The 17,727-nt window shown below is 43.8% G+C and overlaps 1 protein-coding gene across 4 annotated transcripts in view; it reads left to right on the top strand.

Moving 5' to 3' along the window:
* HIPK3 (homeodomain interacting protein kinase 3) overlaps positions 1-16,482 on the top strand; it is a 503,936-nt gene extending 487,454 nt beyond the window's left edge. For all 4 annotated transcript variants that reach the window (XM_085648240.1, XM_085648239.1, XM_085648238.1 and 1 more), the window contains exon 16: positions 12,662-16,482. In XM_085648240.1, coding sequence (XP_085504366.1) covers positions 12,662-13,138 — 477 coding nt within the window. In that variant the 3' untranslated portion in view covers positions 13,139-16,482. The remainder of the gene's footprint in view (positions 1-12,661) is intronic.
* The last annotated feature ends 1,245 nt before the right edge of the window (positions 16,483-17,727 follow it).

Raw genomic sequence — 17,727 nt, 5'->3', positions numbered from 1 at the left:
CTATGCCAATTCTGACAGCCTCAACACTAAATCTACATCCCACAGTCTCATATCTGGGTTTAGGACTTCTCTTCAACCTAATCCATTTTTTTACTCTACTGATTAAGGAAGCTTTGCCCACTGAAACTCCATTAATCAAATGGTGTCCCACAGTAGCTACAGAGTAGTAGCAATTAACTGTCCTGTAAGCCAAGCCTTTATCAAATAAGTCTGCCTAAAAATTAGCTACTTCCACCTCATCTGCCTCCAAGGGATCCAAGTCCCTCTCCAAGCTCCAACAAAACCATACTCTCCATGCTCCTCTATATTTTTTCTTTGTACCTGGAGCCCACGATTCATCAAGCAGACCTGAAACTGATTCCGAAAGTTTTGTGGCTCTTCCTTAATCCCGGAGATGTTCCAAACAAGAAGGTTGAGCAAACCCAAAAGCACTAACTGATGCTCGTTCCCTTCTATCCCTCTTACCAAACCCTTCCGGAACTCTATTAAATAGGGTCTGTCAACTCGAAACCGTGGCGAACCGAGCCTGCGTCTTCCAAAAAGTCATCACTAAAACTATCCAACACCTCTGCCTCCTTAAAGCAGAACTCGCTAAATCCTCAATCAGGGGAGCATACGCTCTCATTCCAGGCCAATCCTGCATAAATGCATCCAGTGTCATAGCCCTGGATTCGGTTAAATGATTGGTCAATCTGGATGCGAACAGGGCTACCCACAGAGGACCCAGAAAGTCCTTGATACTCTTGAAGACAGAAATGTCCAACTTCCAATCGCTGACGTCTGTCTGGTTCCTTTAATACCAGCCTGCCATCTCATTGGACATCCCTGTAAAATACTCTGCTCTCAAACCAATCTTGGCTCTAGGCAAAAATCCCACATTTCTAGGGCTAACTCCGTCAACTTCATTGGCCTGCACCCTCCTAGCTTGTTGATATGTCACGGCAGTTGTATTTTCCTTTTTAGGTCTTGGCTCGAGGGCTGCGCTTGCGCAGTCTCGCTCCGAGATTTAATGACTTTGAGAAGAGGGGCTTCAACCCGCCCCTCTTCTCTCCTCTTCTCCATTGGCTGCCATCTTGAATGCTGGCCAGCCATTGGAGAAGAGGCTTGTCACTCCGAACAGGCCCCGTCCTTTTCGGATTCGGGGGCGTGTTTTTTCGTTGCTTTTCGCCTGGGCGTGTTTTTCTCTCCTCCAGCCAATGGCAAGAGGAGAGAAAGGAAAAACACGCCCCCGATTCCGAAAACAACACTGCGTTTCTCCGCGGCATTTCTGCTTCGCCTCGGAGAAAGGCAGTGGTGTGCTCGTCCTCTCCCCCTGCTCTCGGGCAACCCTGCTCACCTCTGGTGCTGATCGTGGTAAGACTGTTCTTATCTTCTTCACCCCACCGACATCTTCACTCGGCGCTGATCACACCACGCTTCCCGCACCTCTAGCATGCTTTTCGACCCTCAGCATTGGCGTGATCTGGAACCCACTATTCTCCACTGGGGGGGTACCCGTGGTCCGTCTGCTGGGTGCACTGAACTCTGGGAAGTGTTCCAGATTGTCACCCACAACACCCTGCCCTCCTCATCTGCCACTCGGAGGTATGTACCCTGTAGGGACGTCTGCCACGGTAGACTGCACTCTAGAGAGGCCGAGCTCTTCTCGAGTGTGATCTAGAAACCCCCCCCCCCCCCCCCCCCCCCCCCGCCTCCACGTCATCGCCCGCTAAGGTGAGTAATCCCGAACTAAGGACGACTGTCATCGTGTGCTGCCCTGTAGAAAGTCGGCGCCGTTTGGTACCGGATAAAATGCACAGTACAGCCCCGGTATCTGACTGTGACACACACACACACTCACAGCCTTGGGCCGCTGTATGTCTGGAGCCAGGAGAAAGCATGGGAAACAACGGTACAACTGCCTCTATAACGGACACCGACTCTGTTTGGAATCGTGAGTTCCATTCAAGTGACAGTATTACCCCGTTTGTTCAGCAGAGCAGGCTGCGCCTGGGGACTGGGGGGCCCTTTAAAGCACCCCCGAGCAGTGCCTGGCATGCACATGCAACGTGCCGGAGACTCGCCTGAATACAGGAGACCACTTGTGTACTGGAGGCCCGTCCGATGTGATGTCAAGGAGCACACGTGTATACCTGTCATGGACATGCACAGTGCTGGAGACTCCTCGCGAATTTAGGAGATTCGTGTTACATGATGCAGAGATGCAAAATCTGGCATATACATGCACAGTACTGGGGACTCCCTGAATACAGGAGACCCTTCCCATGTGATGCCGAGGTGCACACGTGTATGTGTAATGAACATGCACAGTGCCCGAGACTCGTATAGTTAGGGGACTCGTGTTACATGATGCAGAGGTGCAAAATCTGGCATATACATGCACAGTACTGGGGACTCCCTGAATACAGGAGACCTTTCCCATGTGATGCCGAGGCGCACACGTGTATGTGTAATGAACATGCACAGTGCCCGAGACTCGTATAGTTAGGAGACTCGTGTTACATGATGCAGAGGTGCAAAATCTGGCATATACATGCACAGTACTGGGGACTCCCTGAATACAGGAGACCTTTCCCATGTGATGCCGAGGCGCACACGTGTATGTGTAATGAACATGCACAGTGCCCGAAACTCTTAGTGAATTTAGGAGATTCGTGTTTGTTACATGATGCAGAGGTGCAGAATCTCTCGTACACATTCACAGTACTGGGGACTCCCTGAATACAGGGGCCCACTTGTATACGGAGATCCCTCCGATGTAATGCCCAGGAGCACACATGTATATCTGAAAGAACATGCACGGTACCGGAGACTCTAAAACCTAGAGACTCGAGCTCCGTGGTTCTGCGATGCAGAATCTGACATGCCCCCCCCCCCCTTGCAACCCCCAGAATTTTCGAGACTCCTGGGACCAGTTGTTGGGGGACACGTTACAAACCTAATGGTAATGTGCACATGACCGGACCTTCCGCACCCCGAGTCCGGAAACGGATATGGTACTGGGATACACATTAAAGGCTATAAATCTGATTTAAACAGGCAGTCATTGAGAGTGCTCACGTGCCCGGGAGGCACCTTGGATGTTCTGCTGAGGGGTGCATGTGTGTGATACCCGACATGAACACGCACAGTGGTATTATTTGGGGGTCAGAGGGCAGGCGACTCTTTCTGAATTCAGGAGACCCTTTGTGATGATGCCAGTCACACTAGTCGCTCTGCATTGCTTCGGCCCGGTTTAGGGCCCCCTGCAGGCTCTGGGAGCCGAACTTGCGCAGCGCCTCTTGGTGCTGCTGGGAGCCGGGGAACCCTCCGGGCAGGGAGGCCATGAGGGTGGATGTGAGCGCCATGCCCTGCGCCAGGCTGGAGCAGAAGCCAGCTGCCAGGCTGGGCATCTGGTGGTGCGGGGGTCCGGCCTGGGGCAGGCTGGGTGGGGGAGGAGGAGGCTGGGGCAGCACCACCGGCCGGTAGGGCATGAACATGGGGTACCCGGTGTAGACGAAGTGCCCGGGGCTGTGCTGCAGGGGGCTCCCTATGAGAGAGTCTATGCTGAAGGCAGAGCTGCTTCCATGGGGGCGATGCATCATCGTCAGGGGAGGGGGGGGGGAAGGCTGCACTCATAGGGGGCCTGGGGCGAGGGTAGCTCAGAGAACAACCGGAGACAAGCGGGACCACTGCTTCAGCCTCTGCGGCGGACCATCGGGGGCAGGAGCGCAGGCAGCAGTCAGGCGAGGGTCACAGGAGGCATCGAGAGCGAGCAGGCAGAAGCAGGGTCTGAGGCAGGGCAGGTGCAGCAGGGTGATGCTGGCTCGGGTTGCAGGGGCTCCACGGGGAACAGAGCTTTAGAGCAGTGCAACAAGCAGGACGGGTTCGCGAGTTTCCCTGCCTGTCTTCTTTCTCCAGGTGCCTGCTGTGGCCACAGGGTTCACTGTTCCTTTCTGCCTCGATCCTCACGGGCTCCTGTTCTCAGGCACAAGTCACTGCTCTGTGTCCGTGCAGTCAAGCACCTCTCAGCCCCTAGGAGCAGGCGGCTGCGTCCCCTCGCTCCTCTGCAGGCAAGGCTCTCCTTTGAACCGACTGTGAGGGCAGGCAGTGATCTTCACTTCTTAACCCCTTCGACGCGCATGACGGAACGGTTCCGTCATGCACGTCGGTTGCGCTGTGCGCATGACGGAACCGTTCCGTCATGGCCCCGCCCGCGCACGGAACCTTCAGCGTGGTGCGGAAATCCGCGCCGCGCTGAAGGGGTTAAAGGCTGTCTGCCAAGCCCCCGGCAGCAACCCCTCAGTGCAGGCAGAATTCCTTTCAGTCTTGCGTGCAGGCAGTGCCTCTTCTTTTTGTCAACTCGCACAGGCAGTCTGTGTCTCCCTGCTTCAGTCTCTCCTGTAAGCCTTGCTCCTTCTCAGCCTCCGCGTACAGCACTTAGTGGTCAGCTTATCAATGCTCTTTCTCTCCTGCCTCCTCTGGGTGCGAGAGGTCCGTGTTCTCAGCCTCCTGCGTGCACAGGCAGTAAATGGTCAGTTTGTGTGTGCATGCTGTCGCTGCCCTCCCTCGTTTCTCTCTGAGATGTTATTGTATCCAGATATATACCACAACAACTGACATACACCTAAAACCTGTCAGTATGATTGACTTGCTCTGTGTGGGTGGCTTTTTTTGTAGGTGGCTCCATGCGTGGTGGCTCTGTCTTTGTGCGGGGAACTGTGTGTGTGTGTGTGTGTGTGTGTGTGTGTGTGTGTGTGTAGGTGGCTCTGTGAGTGGCTCTGTGGGTGGGTGGCTTTGTGTGTGTGGCTCTGTGTGTGGGTGCAAATGCAATAGGTCTCGCATTTGAGCGTGATTAAGCTATTGACTTTGTAAATAACAATGCTGTTTCTTTAAATGTTTTAAAAACAAAAACATAAACAAAAATGTCATGAGCAATGCCAATAGCTCTAACTTTAATAATACCGAGACCATTGCATTGTAAATGCTTGTTAAACAAGACAGAGGACCCTTTCAACTGTTTGAAGCTGCGCAGAGCAAAAAGCCCCGCCTTCACCTCCAGAAAATTGATATGATCCTTCCTCTCTAAGAGGTTCCAAGATCCACCTATCTGTTGTTCTGAACAAGTCGCTCCTCAACCTGATAAACAGCCATCTGTTTCAAATACAAAATCTGGTTGAACTCCAAAAATTGCATGTCCATTCCATGCTTCCAAATTGTTCATCCACCAACGTAACTCGTTCTTTGGCTCCATAGACAGTACCACACTTTCCCCATACCATATCCCTTGTGCCAAGGCAGTTATCGCCACCCTTTGCAAGAGCCTTGTAATGCAAGGGACCCGGAAAAAATGCCTGAATTGAAGATGACAGAAGCCCTATCACACGTGCTAAAACTCTTAAAACTATTTCTCCTTTTTCAAAACTTTCCATATCTCCTCTTATTTTCTTTATCTTACTCTGTGATAGCTGCAATTGACTCTTCAATGTGTCTACCACAAAACCTAGAAACTCCATGGTCTGACCAACTTCTCTGCATTGACTATGAAACCGAGATGGTCCTTCAACTCTTCCTTGCTCTGGTTGATTATTAATATATTATCAAGATATATGATGAGTCTTGCACCTCTTTTTCTCAAGTAAACTACCACCGGCCTCAACACCTTCACGAAACACCATTGGGCCGATGAAAGGCTGAATGATAAACATTGTAACTGGTACAATTTACCTTTCCATGTGAACTGCAATCGTTTTTGACCCTCTCAATTAATTTGTATTTTAAAATGTGTCCTTGAGATCCAACTTGATCAACCAATCCCCTCTAGCAACATATCTCTTAACCCCTTCAGTGCCCATGACGAGCTGGACTCGTCATGGGCCGCGGTTGCGCTGTGCCCATGACGAGTCCAGCTCGTCATAGACCCCGCCCGCTAATGCAACGGCCGGCACAGGGCGGGGAAAGGGGCGGGCACTGAAGGGGTTAATAGATACCCTCCTTCTTGAAATAACTGCCTCCTTGATAGGCAGCACCTTGTGCTCTGGAATAATGTGACACAAAAAATCCTCAGCTGGGAGGTTGCCCTCCTCACCCTGCTCTCCCATAAAAACTGTTCCCAGAGAACACTCCTCTCATTACTGATTGGGCTTTGTCCAGACTTGTGAAGGTCTGGATGTATTTCCGGATATTCTTCACCATCCATTCTCTGAAAAGGAGACCTTTTTCCTTGTCCGATGACTGTTTGACACTGAAATCCGCCAATTTGGGACTTATCCTCATCAGGGTGGTATTTTGCCTTTCACCCAATAGTCTCACATTGGCATTGCCCATGAAACAAATTGCCCTTTGGCACCAGCCACGCAGAAGATGTATATTAACATCTGCCTCCTTTATATAGACTTCTTCAACCTGATCAAAAATTCTCGCCACTTGACCAAGGATGTCCAGAAACTTATCTTGGCAAGATTCAATGATTTTTGCAAACCTTTCCTTGGGTCTTCATCTAGCTTAAATATGTTATTATTTCGGGATCAATGTTGGGGGTCATAGTTACTTTTTCATCAATATGAGAATCGAAAAGAATATATTTTGTCAAGCGCATAGATTGTAGAGAACTCTGGAAAGGGAATTTTTAAGAATGTTAGATCTTTCACCAATCCATCAGCGCTGGAGGGAATTATACAGCCTCCCCCCTTCCTGTGCATGAACTTAGCTGACTTATATGAGGAAAAAATTCAGAAAGTGTATTCCTCATTCATAGATGGGGTTGGGGCAGTTGAGCTTCAAACATCTGGAAGCACACATTCCAATGGCACCTTCTCGGATTTTCTACCTCTATCACCTCAGGAATAACTGGCCGAAAGTCTGAGTCGCAAGTATAGCTCCCCAGAGGATCCCTGTCCACCCTAAGCTTTTTAGGTCATTGGCTCACATGATCGACCCGATATTAAATCACATTTGCAATATTTTGCTATCAACTGGCTTTTTCCCAGATATCTGGAAGCATGCATTTTTACTACCCCTATCATAAAAAACCAATGCGGACCGTACGGAGCTCTGTAATTATATTGCACAATCTCACTACTGCCAGCACCTGCAAAATGCTGGAAAAATTGGTGCAACGTCAACTAACCAAGTTGATGGTGACCCATGACATCCTGCATGACACTCGGTCTGGATTCCGGTCGGGGTATTGCACCGAGACAGCACTGGCGGAGGTGGCGGATTCTGTGAGAATGACTGTAGACCCAGGTGCTTCATCAATGCTAGTCCTTTTAGATCCGTCTGCAGCGTTCGACAAATGGGTGCGCACCTAATCTTGCTGGACAGACTTAAACAACTGGGCTTGCGAGGGGAGGGCTCTCCTGGCTCCAGTCCTATCTTAAAGGCTGCTCTCAAAGGGTCTTTCTTCAACCTTTTCAATCTGAACCTAAGCCGCTGAGGTTGAGTGCCTCAGGGCTCTGCCTTGAGTCCATTGCTTGTTAACGTCTATTTGACTCCACTTTTCACATTGATTGCTTCATGGGAAGTGAAGGCAGTCTCCTATGCGGACGACACCCAGCTGATCTCGTTTAAGGATCACTCTGTTGATCTGTTAGCAAGTTTCAAGGAGTGTCTGAAGAACATCTCGAGCTGGATGAACAGTAACTGCCTAAAACTAAATGCGGATAAGATGGAGGTCCTGTTCTTCGGTCAGGCTCCCCTTCCCTCCGCAGGGCTATGGTGGGCAGCTGAAATGGGTTCACCGCTGTTGCCGGCAAACACGGTAAGGAAGCTGGGCATCAAATGGGAAACTGACATTTCCTTTACGACCCAAGTTCATCCTATATCTTCGTGTTTTGGGAAGCTGAGAACCCTAAGGAAATGTTTGCACCTACTACCGGAGGAAAGTCACAGGGTCATAGTCCATGCTACGGTAACTTAGCTGGACTGCGCACACAGTCTGTGCCTGGGGCTGCCTTCTTACCTGATTAACAGACTACAGTTTGACTAATACAACGGTCCCCGTCCTGATATTTCCCCTCACATCAGACAACTTCACTTGTTCCCTGTAGCTAAAAGGATAGAGTTCAAGGCTCTGACCCTGGCCTTTCAAGCTGTGCACGACAGGGGTCCTGGTTACCTCAGGTGCAAGCTCTGTCCATTTCAACAAAAACTCACATTGAGATCAAACTCCCAGCACCTGCTTTGTGTACCTCGTTATGCAAAGTCCGGAATGGCATGTAGGTCCTTCATGGTTAGGACTGCTAGGCTGTGGAACTCTTTGCCCTCCCGTATGCGTTTGATTGAGTCAGAACACGAGTCCAGGAAGACCTTGAAGACCTGGCTTTTTAGTCAAGGTTAGCTCCACTGTTTGGCCAGAGTCTCAAACTGCATTTACCGCTAAGCGCCGGGACACCTCTCCTTGAGGTAGCTGTTGCGCTCTACAAATGCTATTATGAGGGTGTGAACACTGTGCCATTAGTACATTTCCCTCCTCCTTTTCCAGTGGTTTACACAGCCACATTTTAATGCATTCTGCTTCATTCCAAAGGCCACCAACCTTTGCTTCTGGGATGCTTGACTTCCGTTCTTCCCCAGAGGACCTAAAACCATAGATCTTTTCCTTTCTTTCTTAAGCTATCATTCCAGTCATCATCTTTATAATCTAAATCCAGCACCTATTCGTCATAACTTTGACGTCCATCCTCTTGTTCAAGCTCATCCAGCTTGTCCTTTCCCCTTGCAGTGTTAAACTGCCCACTGCGCTTAACACTTTGGACAAAAGATCTCTTTGAGCCGCTTTAGTCTCCTCTCTCACCGGTAGCATGTATTCTCTTGCGCATACATTTACCTCCTGGACCCTAATAATCTCTTCCTGATCAAAAATTGAGAAATGCTCTTCCTCTTCTTGATTCGGTTTCCTGCTCTGTAGAGCTTTTTTTATAGAATCTCTCACTGCCTGCTGCACTTACTGTGTAGCTATTTTCCTTATTGTCTCCTGAGAAGGCTCAATCTCCTTACAAAGACATATTGCCCCAAATACCTCAACACAACATAAACTATCAACAAACTCTTCCAGTGTGATGGCACAGTTCCCAAAATTATATTGTTCCCCAAAATAACCTTTTAAGCCACAAAATATATACTTTCCTTAAATTCAATTAAATTTTACTTCAAGAGCAACTGTCATTGAAACACACACACACTTATCGTCACTTGCGATGAACAACTGAAGAAAGGCTTTGAAAGTAACCAAATGCTGCACGCGTCGAGCAGTTAAACTTTTTATATTTTAAAAGAGGCCTTCTATTATTACATTAATAAATTATGCTTTTCCTACCAAAACCGTCTCCTCAAACTGAAAGGAAACTTATACAGATAAAGATTAATCAATATTGACCTACTTTCAAACCCATAAATTGGGTTTTACACAAATAAGATACGTGCCAATGCAAACACAATCATTACTTTAGCTGTAAACATGACCTGTTTAAGCAATCTCTAAAAACAATTAAATTAATAATGGATTGTAAGAGGGCACTCAAATAATACTTATCTGCTCAGAAGCAGCAAACTAAAGAGAAAACATGGAACCTTGAGATACCTATATTCACTTGGGTATTCTGTTCTATTTGTGATGCAGTTTTACGTTCTACTGTTGGAACTTATAAGGTTCATGCTCTGAAGTGGCGAATAAAAGAAAGGCTTTATGCATAATGCTAACCTCCTGTCTTGTCATAATACATTATTTCCTCTTTATTTGTAGAGGAAATCAGATCAGTAGGTTTTAGCAGTGGCCCACCATGCCTTCGGCATAGAACTTCTTACAACCCCTCCCAATATTCCACCTTGCAGACACGTCCTCAGTAGAGACCCTCTCCTCCGCCTTAAGGAAGAGGTCCAATTCCTTTTCCAGAAAAGAGCAATCAAGAGTCCCTCAAGAACAGCAGGGAAAGGGCACTTAATTTCTATACATTCGACACCCCAAGTAATCCTGCTTATCCAATCCACTGGCCAGCTGCACCGCAAAGGGTAAATGATTTGTCCACTGCTGCATCTTCAGCCACCTAGGTCCTTTGATGCCTAATGTCCAGAACATCATCTACATCTATTAGACCTGCAGACGCCAAGCATTACCTATACATAAATACCCCATCATTTAGCTGCTGTTGCAGCCTGCATGCAAAACAGCGAATTCTCATCCACTAATCAAGGCTTTAGTGAAGGCTCTGTGTAGAGCATTAAACTAGTTCTCACAAGGCTCATGGGGCTTACCTTTGAAACTCTACACTCCTGCCCCTCAGTTCTTTTTTCTCAGAGGTAGCTTTCTTTGTAGCCATTATTTCCCTCAGATGCATTAGCAAACTGCAAGCACTTAATTTACAGGAACACTTCATTCACGTTTGAAAAAATTGACTTGTTCTCAGAACTAATCCTATTTTTCTCCCCAGTGTGGTCTCGCTCCTTCACCTTAACCAAACTACAGAGCTCCCAGTCTTCTCTATGCAGCTCTGTCGCCTTTGCAGAGCCTCATAGAGGCCACCCCATCTCTAAGGCTGGCATAGCAAGATGGATAGCAAAGTGAATCCAAGCCTGCTTCCACAAAGCCAAGTCCTACCTGTGTCTCTCAGGGAGCACTCCATCCATAAGGTCGTCCACCATATGGTCGTCTGCGTGGTGGCCTAAATCACTGGACCAACTACCTACCCCAAAAGCAGAAGTGAAAAACCTCGGAATCTGGTTTGACTCAGTTGACATTTGACAATCTGATTCAGAAGGTAGCAGGGAAATGGTATGGGGGCATGAAATCCTGAGCAAAGTCCTTGATCTGTTACCATCAAATGCCAGGAAAACCATAGTACATGCGGTAATAACTTCCCAATTGGATTATGGGAATGTACTATACCTTGGCGCTACAAAAAAAGTACTATCCAAATTACAGAGGGTTCAGAATGCGACAGCTCGAACGGTACTTAGCCCTCCAAGAAGAGCAAACACGAAGAAAGCCCTGACAGTACTACACTGGCTGCTAGTGGAAAAGAGTTGTATTTAAGGCAATGTGCCATTGTCACCGCATTCTATTAAAGAAAGGCCCAAGGTACCTTCAGCCACTACTAACCCAATACATCCCAGGACGGAGTTTAAGATCTATGGGGATGGCGCTGGTGACAGTACTGAGAATATTTAGAGCAAGAATGGGGGCACGCTCCTTCAGGTACCTTGCAGTAAAAATCTGGAACACCCTGCCAATTGCCCTAAGAACAGCCATGCGAAAGTAGTTTTCGTAGACAGCTAAAGACCTGGCTGTTCGCTATAACTGAATAAGTGTAATCCGACAGGTTGTGCAACTTGCAGTCACATCTTTCAGAGTCTGTCTTAGCGCTGGGACACACCCGCTTTTGTAACCATGCGCTCTACAAATAAATAAATAAGAAAGGGGCAACCATTGCTTTCATAGGCAACATTTACGATGCACTATTGTGTGGACTCCTAGCCTGCCAACAGATTTAAGTCGGCCAAACAATCTTAAGGACTTTGTTGCAGACATCTGCATTAGACACACACTAGCCACCGCTGCTTTACCAGAATACTGCTTTGTAGTCTATGCAGAGCATGTGCATCTACAGCCACATGCTCCAAATGGAAATTGTTACCATATTTGTAGGGTTTGTAGCATGCAGTGCTTTAGATTCACATGCCCACCCTTCACCCCAAAGGTCTGTCGAATGCAGATCTTTTATATTATTAACTGGTTAACACTGTGCAATGTGCATAGTGCACCATGTTACGCTATCCTGATACTCCATGCATATTCTTTCCCGCTGTGTGAAAGACAGCCTAATACGGTGTAAATGCTCATGCTCATTCCCAATTAAGGAAGGAATCGCAGCACATCTAGTCACTCAAAAGACGCCTTGAAGAATAGCAACTTTTAAATGTTCTAGTCTACCATAGATGGCATGAGTATGCACATATGTGAATCTCTAGCACTAGATGCTCCAAACAGCTGGTTACACGGTAACAGATTCCTCTTCTTTTGTTTCAGTATCTGAGAGTTGTTTTCCAACTCCTCTGTGTACTGCTTCTTTTTATTTTCTCCCTCTCCATTGCTACCCCCTCCAACACACACACTTGCAGTCTTTGGCTGCTGGGCATTCTGCTACAAAAATACGCGCTTTTCCAGACCTAACATTTCTTTTTGTTGCCAGTGCTGCACAGCATCCACAAACCTCATTAGCAAAGCCAATAGGTTGTAAGGTGAGAACTACTGACTGCCAATGCTTTTTGGTATTATAGGACTTCTGGTAAGTCATGTTGCTCGGCTACATTTTATTTACTCTGCAAAATCTAAAATATATAAGCTGATAGTGTCACAAGACACACAAAAAAACTAAGAAATGAAAAATGAGCACAGCTCCTATCCTGTCATTTTAGCGGTACAGTACGGTACAGATAAGTGAACGTTTGTAGTGACTAAACTTTAGATTTCATTGCACACTATATTGCAATGTTAAGTTTTCGTGCATTTGACATGTTTTTATTACTGTAGTTTGTAACTGCAGCTTCATATGAAATTTCGGAGAAGATTGCTTGTGGTGCATGTGATATGAACAGCCAAAAAAATCAACAACTCCCTAATCTGTCAATCGGGTATTTTATGTGAAATCATCTCACAATTATTTTTTTTCTTTATGCTTTTAAGGTTCAGCTCTTAGGATCTGGACACCCGGAGTGGAATGGAAACTATGGTCATCGAAGACAACAGACCTTCATCCCAGCAAATGTCGCTAGCCACCCTTTCAACCTTCAACACGGAAGTCCTAATCACACAACCGTTCACGCACATTTAGCTGGAAACGCTCATTTGGGAGGACAGCCGGCTATCATTTCTTATGCTCCCTCTGCACCCCTAAGCACTGCTCCACCTGTAGCCCACATCCTAGCCTCTCCATGTACTTCAAGACCCATACTGCAGCATCCAACCTACAGTATCTCTCACCCAAGTGGCATAATTCACCAAGTCGCCGTGGGCATAAACCACCGTCTATTACCTTCTCCATCCGTTCATCAAACTCAATACAAACAGTTTTTTCCACCACATTCTTACATTGCAGCTTCTCCTTCTTTCACAGGATTTCCATTGAGTCCAACAAAACTTAACCAGTATCCATATATGTGAGAACTTGAAGTGTGGTATGCTGGAGAAGCTCAATGATACAGACATTTAAATTGAAGAAAAACGAACATGGTATTTAATAAATATTAGCCATGGCACAACAAGAAATTATTTTTGAATCATGTAAACTTGGGTGCAATGGAAACAACTTTGAGCTTTAAAAAAACGTTCACTTTAATGTGTTTTGCACATTTGGTATAACTTGTCTTTGGTCATGTTATCTTCTTATATAGTAACTGTAGACAGGTGACTTACAGGAGTAGAAGCTTAGTTTTTGCTCCTGCTATTTTTTTATAAAATTGCCTTTTAACAAGTGCAAGACACGTCGACATTTGGGAAGCCATTCAGTGTACAGATATAGAGCAACAGATGCACAAATGTCTACAGTGCAGTGTACAAGTAATATGTTTGTATTACCTGTGTCTTGGTGTTTTCAATGTTGAGTCACTTACTGTATCTAACAAGAAAGTTGTACTTCACATTGCATGTGTCTTTTGCATGGGCAAATCGAGAAGGTTGCCTAGACGTTGCTCTTCAATGTTGTCGTCCTAATAATCTCAGCTGCATTGTATACCGTTTCCACACATAGTGCCTTAAATATTGAGGTTGTTAATGTTACTACTTGTATATTCATGTTGAGGACTGCAGCACTTAAAATTCAGATCCGATTTTATAGGGTAGATTTTTTGAGTTTTGTGTGGTATGATTTTAGTAGCTGGTGTATTCCTTATCAGGAGGACAGCATGTTTGCTGTAACCAAATTCTGTTTTTATCAAAACTATTTGGCTCCAACAAGAGAAGACCGCAGTACAGCTTTCATTGTTTGTTGTAAAGATGTGACGAGCAAGACCTTCTAAACAGTATTTGTACTGTTTATTCGAAATGAAATATGTAGTGGTTTATTTTCAAAATATTTAGGTTTGACAGACATGCCATTGGCATGATTGTTGCTTGTGGAAGAAATTGCAATTGGCATTCATTGGATTTGCGATATGGTTTCATCGTGGCTTGAGCAAACCATGCAGTATTTTATAATTAGCAGAAATATTTACTGTTGAAAGCTTGACAAGATGTGAGGTGTGCATTTTTTCATTTATGCATGTAACCGGTTTTAGCCTTTTTACATTATAGTGTTTGTTTTAGATTGTTGCTGTTCAGTGCTTATTTAATACATTCCGACAGGGACATAAATTACATGGTTTTCATTTTTATTTAGGAAGTACATTGTTTTTGTTTGTTCAAATAAAGTTGCTTTTTACAGCACCAAAGACTTTAATTATCCATTTCCTATAAAAAGGTGGCTATTTTTAGCATAGACCTTAAGTATACTGTAGTTTAGAAATGGGTTTGAAGAAAAGTTATTAAACAGGGGCTATGTTTAAGCTTATGGGCAAGTAATAAATGTATCATTTATCTTGAATGTATAATAGATAAGCTGCTATATAATGATTGCCACTTTGGATAGCTGTGAAATTAGGTGATTAAGTAGTTCCTACATAGCCTTCTGATTTCTGGTTGTCTATTTACATGAAATAGAAGTGGGAGTTTTGATTTTTACTTTGCTTTCATATTTGGAGTGTCAATGTAACTGCTGTATTGTAAATGATGGACTTTTAATTGTGCATGTTATTTTGGGGTGTGTTATATGCATCAGTATTTTATCTTCATTAACTCTGAGCTAGTTATTGCTTATAAGTGAATGTTTCAATGTAACTTAATTTTTGTTATTTCATTTTTGGCGTTGTGTGTAGGTTGTTAAAAAGCTATGTTTCAGGCTTGACTTCATGTTTTATTTTAAGTTCTGGAATACAGTCTTTGCAGCGTTGACTCGAATAAGTAGTGTAAATGATTTCAGTTTTAACTCCCCAAATGTTTTGGAATTCCAATGTTTATTTGTTCAATGAAGTTCATACCACTAGCACAGCACTGTCGATAAGCTAATGACTAGGCAGGTTTTTCTTTACTCCATTAACACAAGCAGTGTTTTATTTAATGTATGTGTAAAACTACTGTGCCTACATTTGAAAAACTTATTTTATTAAAAAAAATATACAACAGTATTAGGTCATAAAACAGAAATACCAGCAGTACATTTTTTAGTCACACTGGAAATGAAGGATCCAAAATTTTCCGACACGTTTCAGTGTTTTTAGTAATCAACACTATGCATTTTATAAAAAAAAAAATTGTAATTGTACATTTAGAAAGTGCTATCTAGTTACATTGAAATTGAGTTGGCCCATGGGTGTTTTAAATAGATGTATGGAGTAAAGAAAACATACGATAAACATGTCATATATAGACTCGGTGAGCGTTGGCATTGTAGGTCCAACAGATTCCCTATTTCTATTAACTTTTCTGTATTGACACCACAAATGACTGTTTTCCTAATTTGGGGGCCATGTTATCTCTAGTTCTTTGATATTAGTGTGCATACTTTTTACTGTGTTTGAAAGTTCACCTAAAGGCTTGTTTAACTGAATATCTATTTACCCATGCATAACCTTTAAAACGAAAGCTTATGATATGAATGTTCTCCAAGTTACAGGTCTGCTGCTTTCTAGATATTAAAATTCCTGGAAATGTTTTTGCATTTGGGAGAAGTGTATGTATGAAATTCTCCCCTAACTAAAATTCAGTGTGCTGAAACATGAGAGCCATACCAAAAATATATACTGAAAAATATCTAAAGAAATTCCTCCCATGAGATAAAACTGAGATACAGCTTATGGTTTGATGCCTTTTTAAAAATTAAGCACTGCATGAATCTAGAACGGCATACTTGCATACTATTTTTAATTTGCAAATTATTTTTATATGAATTCCTTGTATTCCGTTTTTAATTTTAATTCAGGGTGTCTTATTAATCAAGTTTGCTACTGTATTAACTCATTTTTGTTTTTAAGTAATTTTTGTTATGTTTTTACCAGTAGTTTATCTTGGCTTGTGTTAATTAGAAAATCAAACTACAAGTTGTAGAATGATTTGCTGAAAAAAAGTAGACTTGATTACTAAGTTTGAAATGTTACTGTTAAACAATTTGTAGACTTTTGTGGCTTTTATTTTTGTTTATTTTGGCTTTTGATTTTGTGCTACACTAGTTTGCCATGTAGCAATTGCACTGTGCAATATTACAATATGAGGACTGGGAATAATTTCATGGATGTATGTCTCTTAAAGTTTGCGATAGTATTTCTCTAGTTCTCAGTGATTTAAATGTGACCAAGCCTTCTGTACTTTGTCACAAAAAGCGGGTTTTCCAGGTGACTATTTTGGTGAGTGTCAAAACAATTTATGGTGTATTATTGTCAAGATTCACTTTGAAATAAAATATATATTGCAGCAAACCTGTCCGCATTTTCATTCTGACTTACCCAGAATTTGTCTTGTCAGATTAAAAGGCTTGTAAAATGACACACGTTTATGCACTTACTAGCTAACAAGTAATGACTCCGTTTTCTTTACAACTTTACAAGAACAACTGGAATTTAACTGTCATATTGCATCTGTATCAAAGGATAATCATAAGTGTTACCATTACCCCTGCCGCATGTGGGGACCTCGAAACACTATATAGAGGGTGTATAACTGTCCAGTATTGTAAAGCACCCTCTAAAAAGCAGATCAAGGACAGGTTAAAAGCATATCAAGGACAGGTTTTTCCCCAAAATTTACCCTATTAGATTCAGTATCCCATTCCAAAACTGCATTGAAGCACCCTAATACAAAACTACTGCTAAAATGTGTATATCATCTGAGTAGAAAGAGGTATAATAAGCATTACATTTGAAAAATAAGAACAGAAGGCCTGTGCCTTTTAAGAAGTCTAGATCCTTTAGATCACAGTATGCGGTGTATGTACAGTTGCCTCAGAGACCTCCCTCAGAGACCGCCTTTTTTTGACAGTTGCTAAAAAAATGTTTAAAAAGAGAGCTTACTGGCCTGACATTTAATCACAATGGTCGAGGAAAAAAAGGTTACGGAGTAAGGAGTGTCATTTATGACTTCTGTTAAGATCACTGCGATGCAGAACCGGGGCGACACCTAATTATTTCTTCTACAATTTATGATCTTCGTTGATGGTCATAAATGTTGCACTAGAGTAGAAAGCAAATCGCTAAAATCTGCAGTTCTCAGCCACAAGTGATAAGACAGCAATTTTGCAAGGCTACTTAAGACCTGTATATGGAGCAGTGATAAAACATATTGAGGGTAGTTTGACCAACTATACGTTTTGCTGTTGTGTCTGAGTCAAGACAATAATACCTTTGCAAGTGTGTGAACAGATTTGCAAGTGGCTGCTCAGTCAGCTGAATGTTTAACCAAGTCGTAGTTTTTGCTTTTCATGTGGTGGAATGGATTTCTAGCTTTACAAGTCATGGCTTATTAGATAATATGTAAAATAGGATATACATGAAACCCTGCATTATAAAATGGACTGTTTAAAGGTTGCTAAACCTGCCCTTATTGGAACAACATAAAGAAAAAGCTGATTAGTTTTAGTGGCTTGGTTTTGTCTTGGTAAAAACACTAATACATCTATGAAACTGTGTAAATTTCCACTGTCCATTTCTATTCAATTCTCGGAAGGT

Source organism: Triturus cristatus, chromosome 3_2, assembly GCF_964204655.1.
Source record: "Triturus cristatus chromosome 3_2, aTriCri1.1, whole genome shotgun sequence".
NCBI classification, from domain to species: domain Eukaryota; kingdom Metazoa; phylum Chordata; class Amphibia; order Caudata; family Salamandridae; genus Triturus; species Triturus cristatus.
The sequence above is the reverse complement of the archived record's forward strand: the minus strand, read 5'-3'. Positions and strand labels throughout refer to the sequence as shown.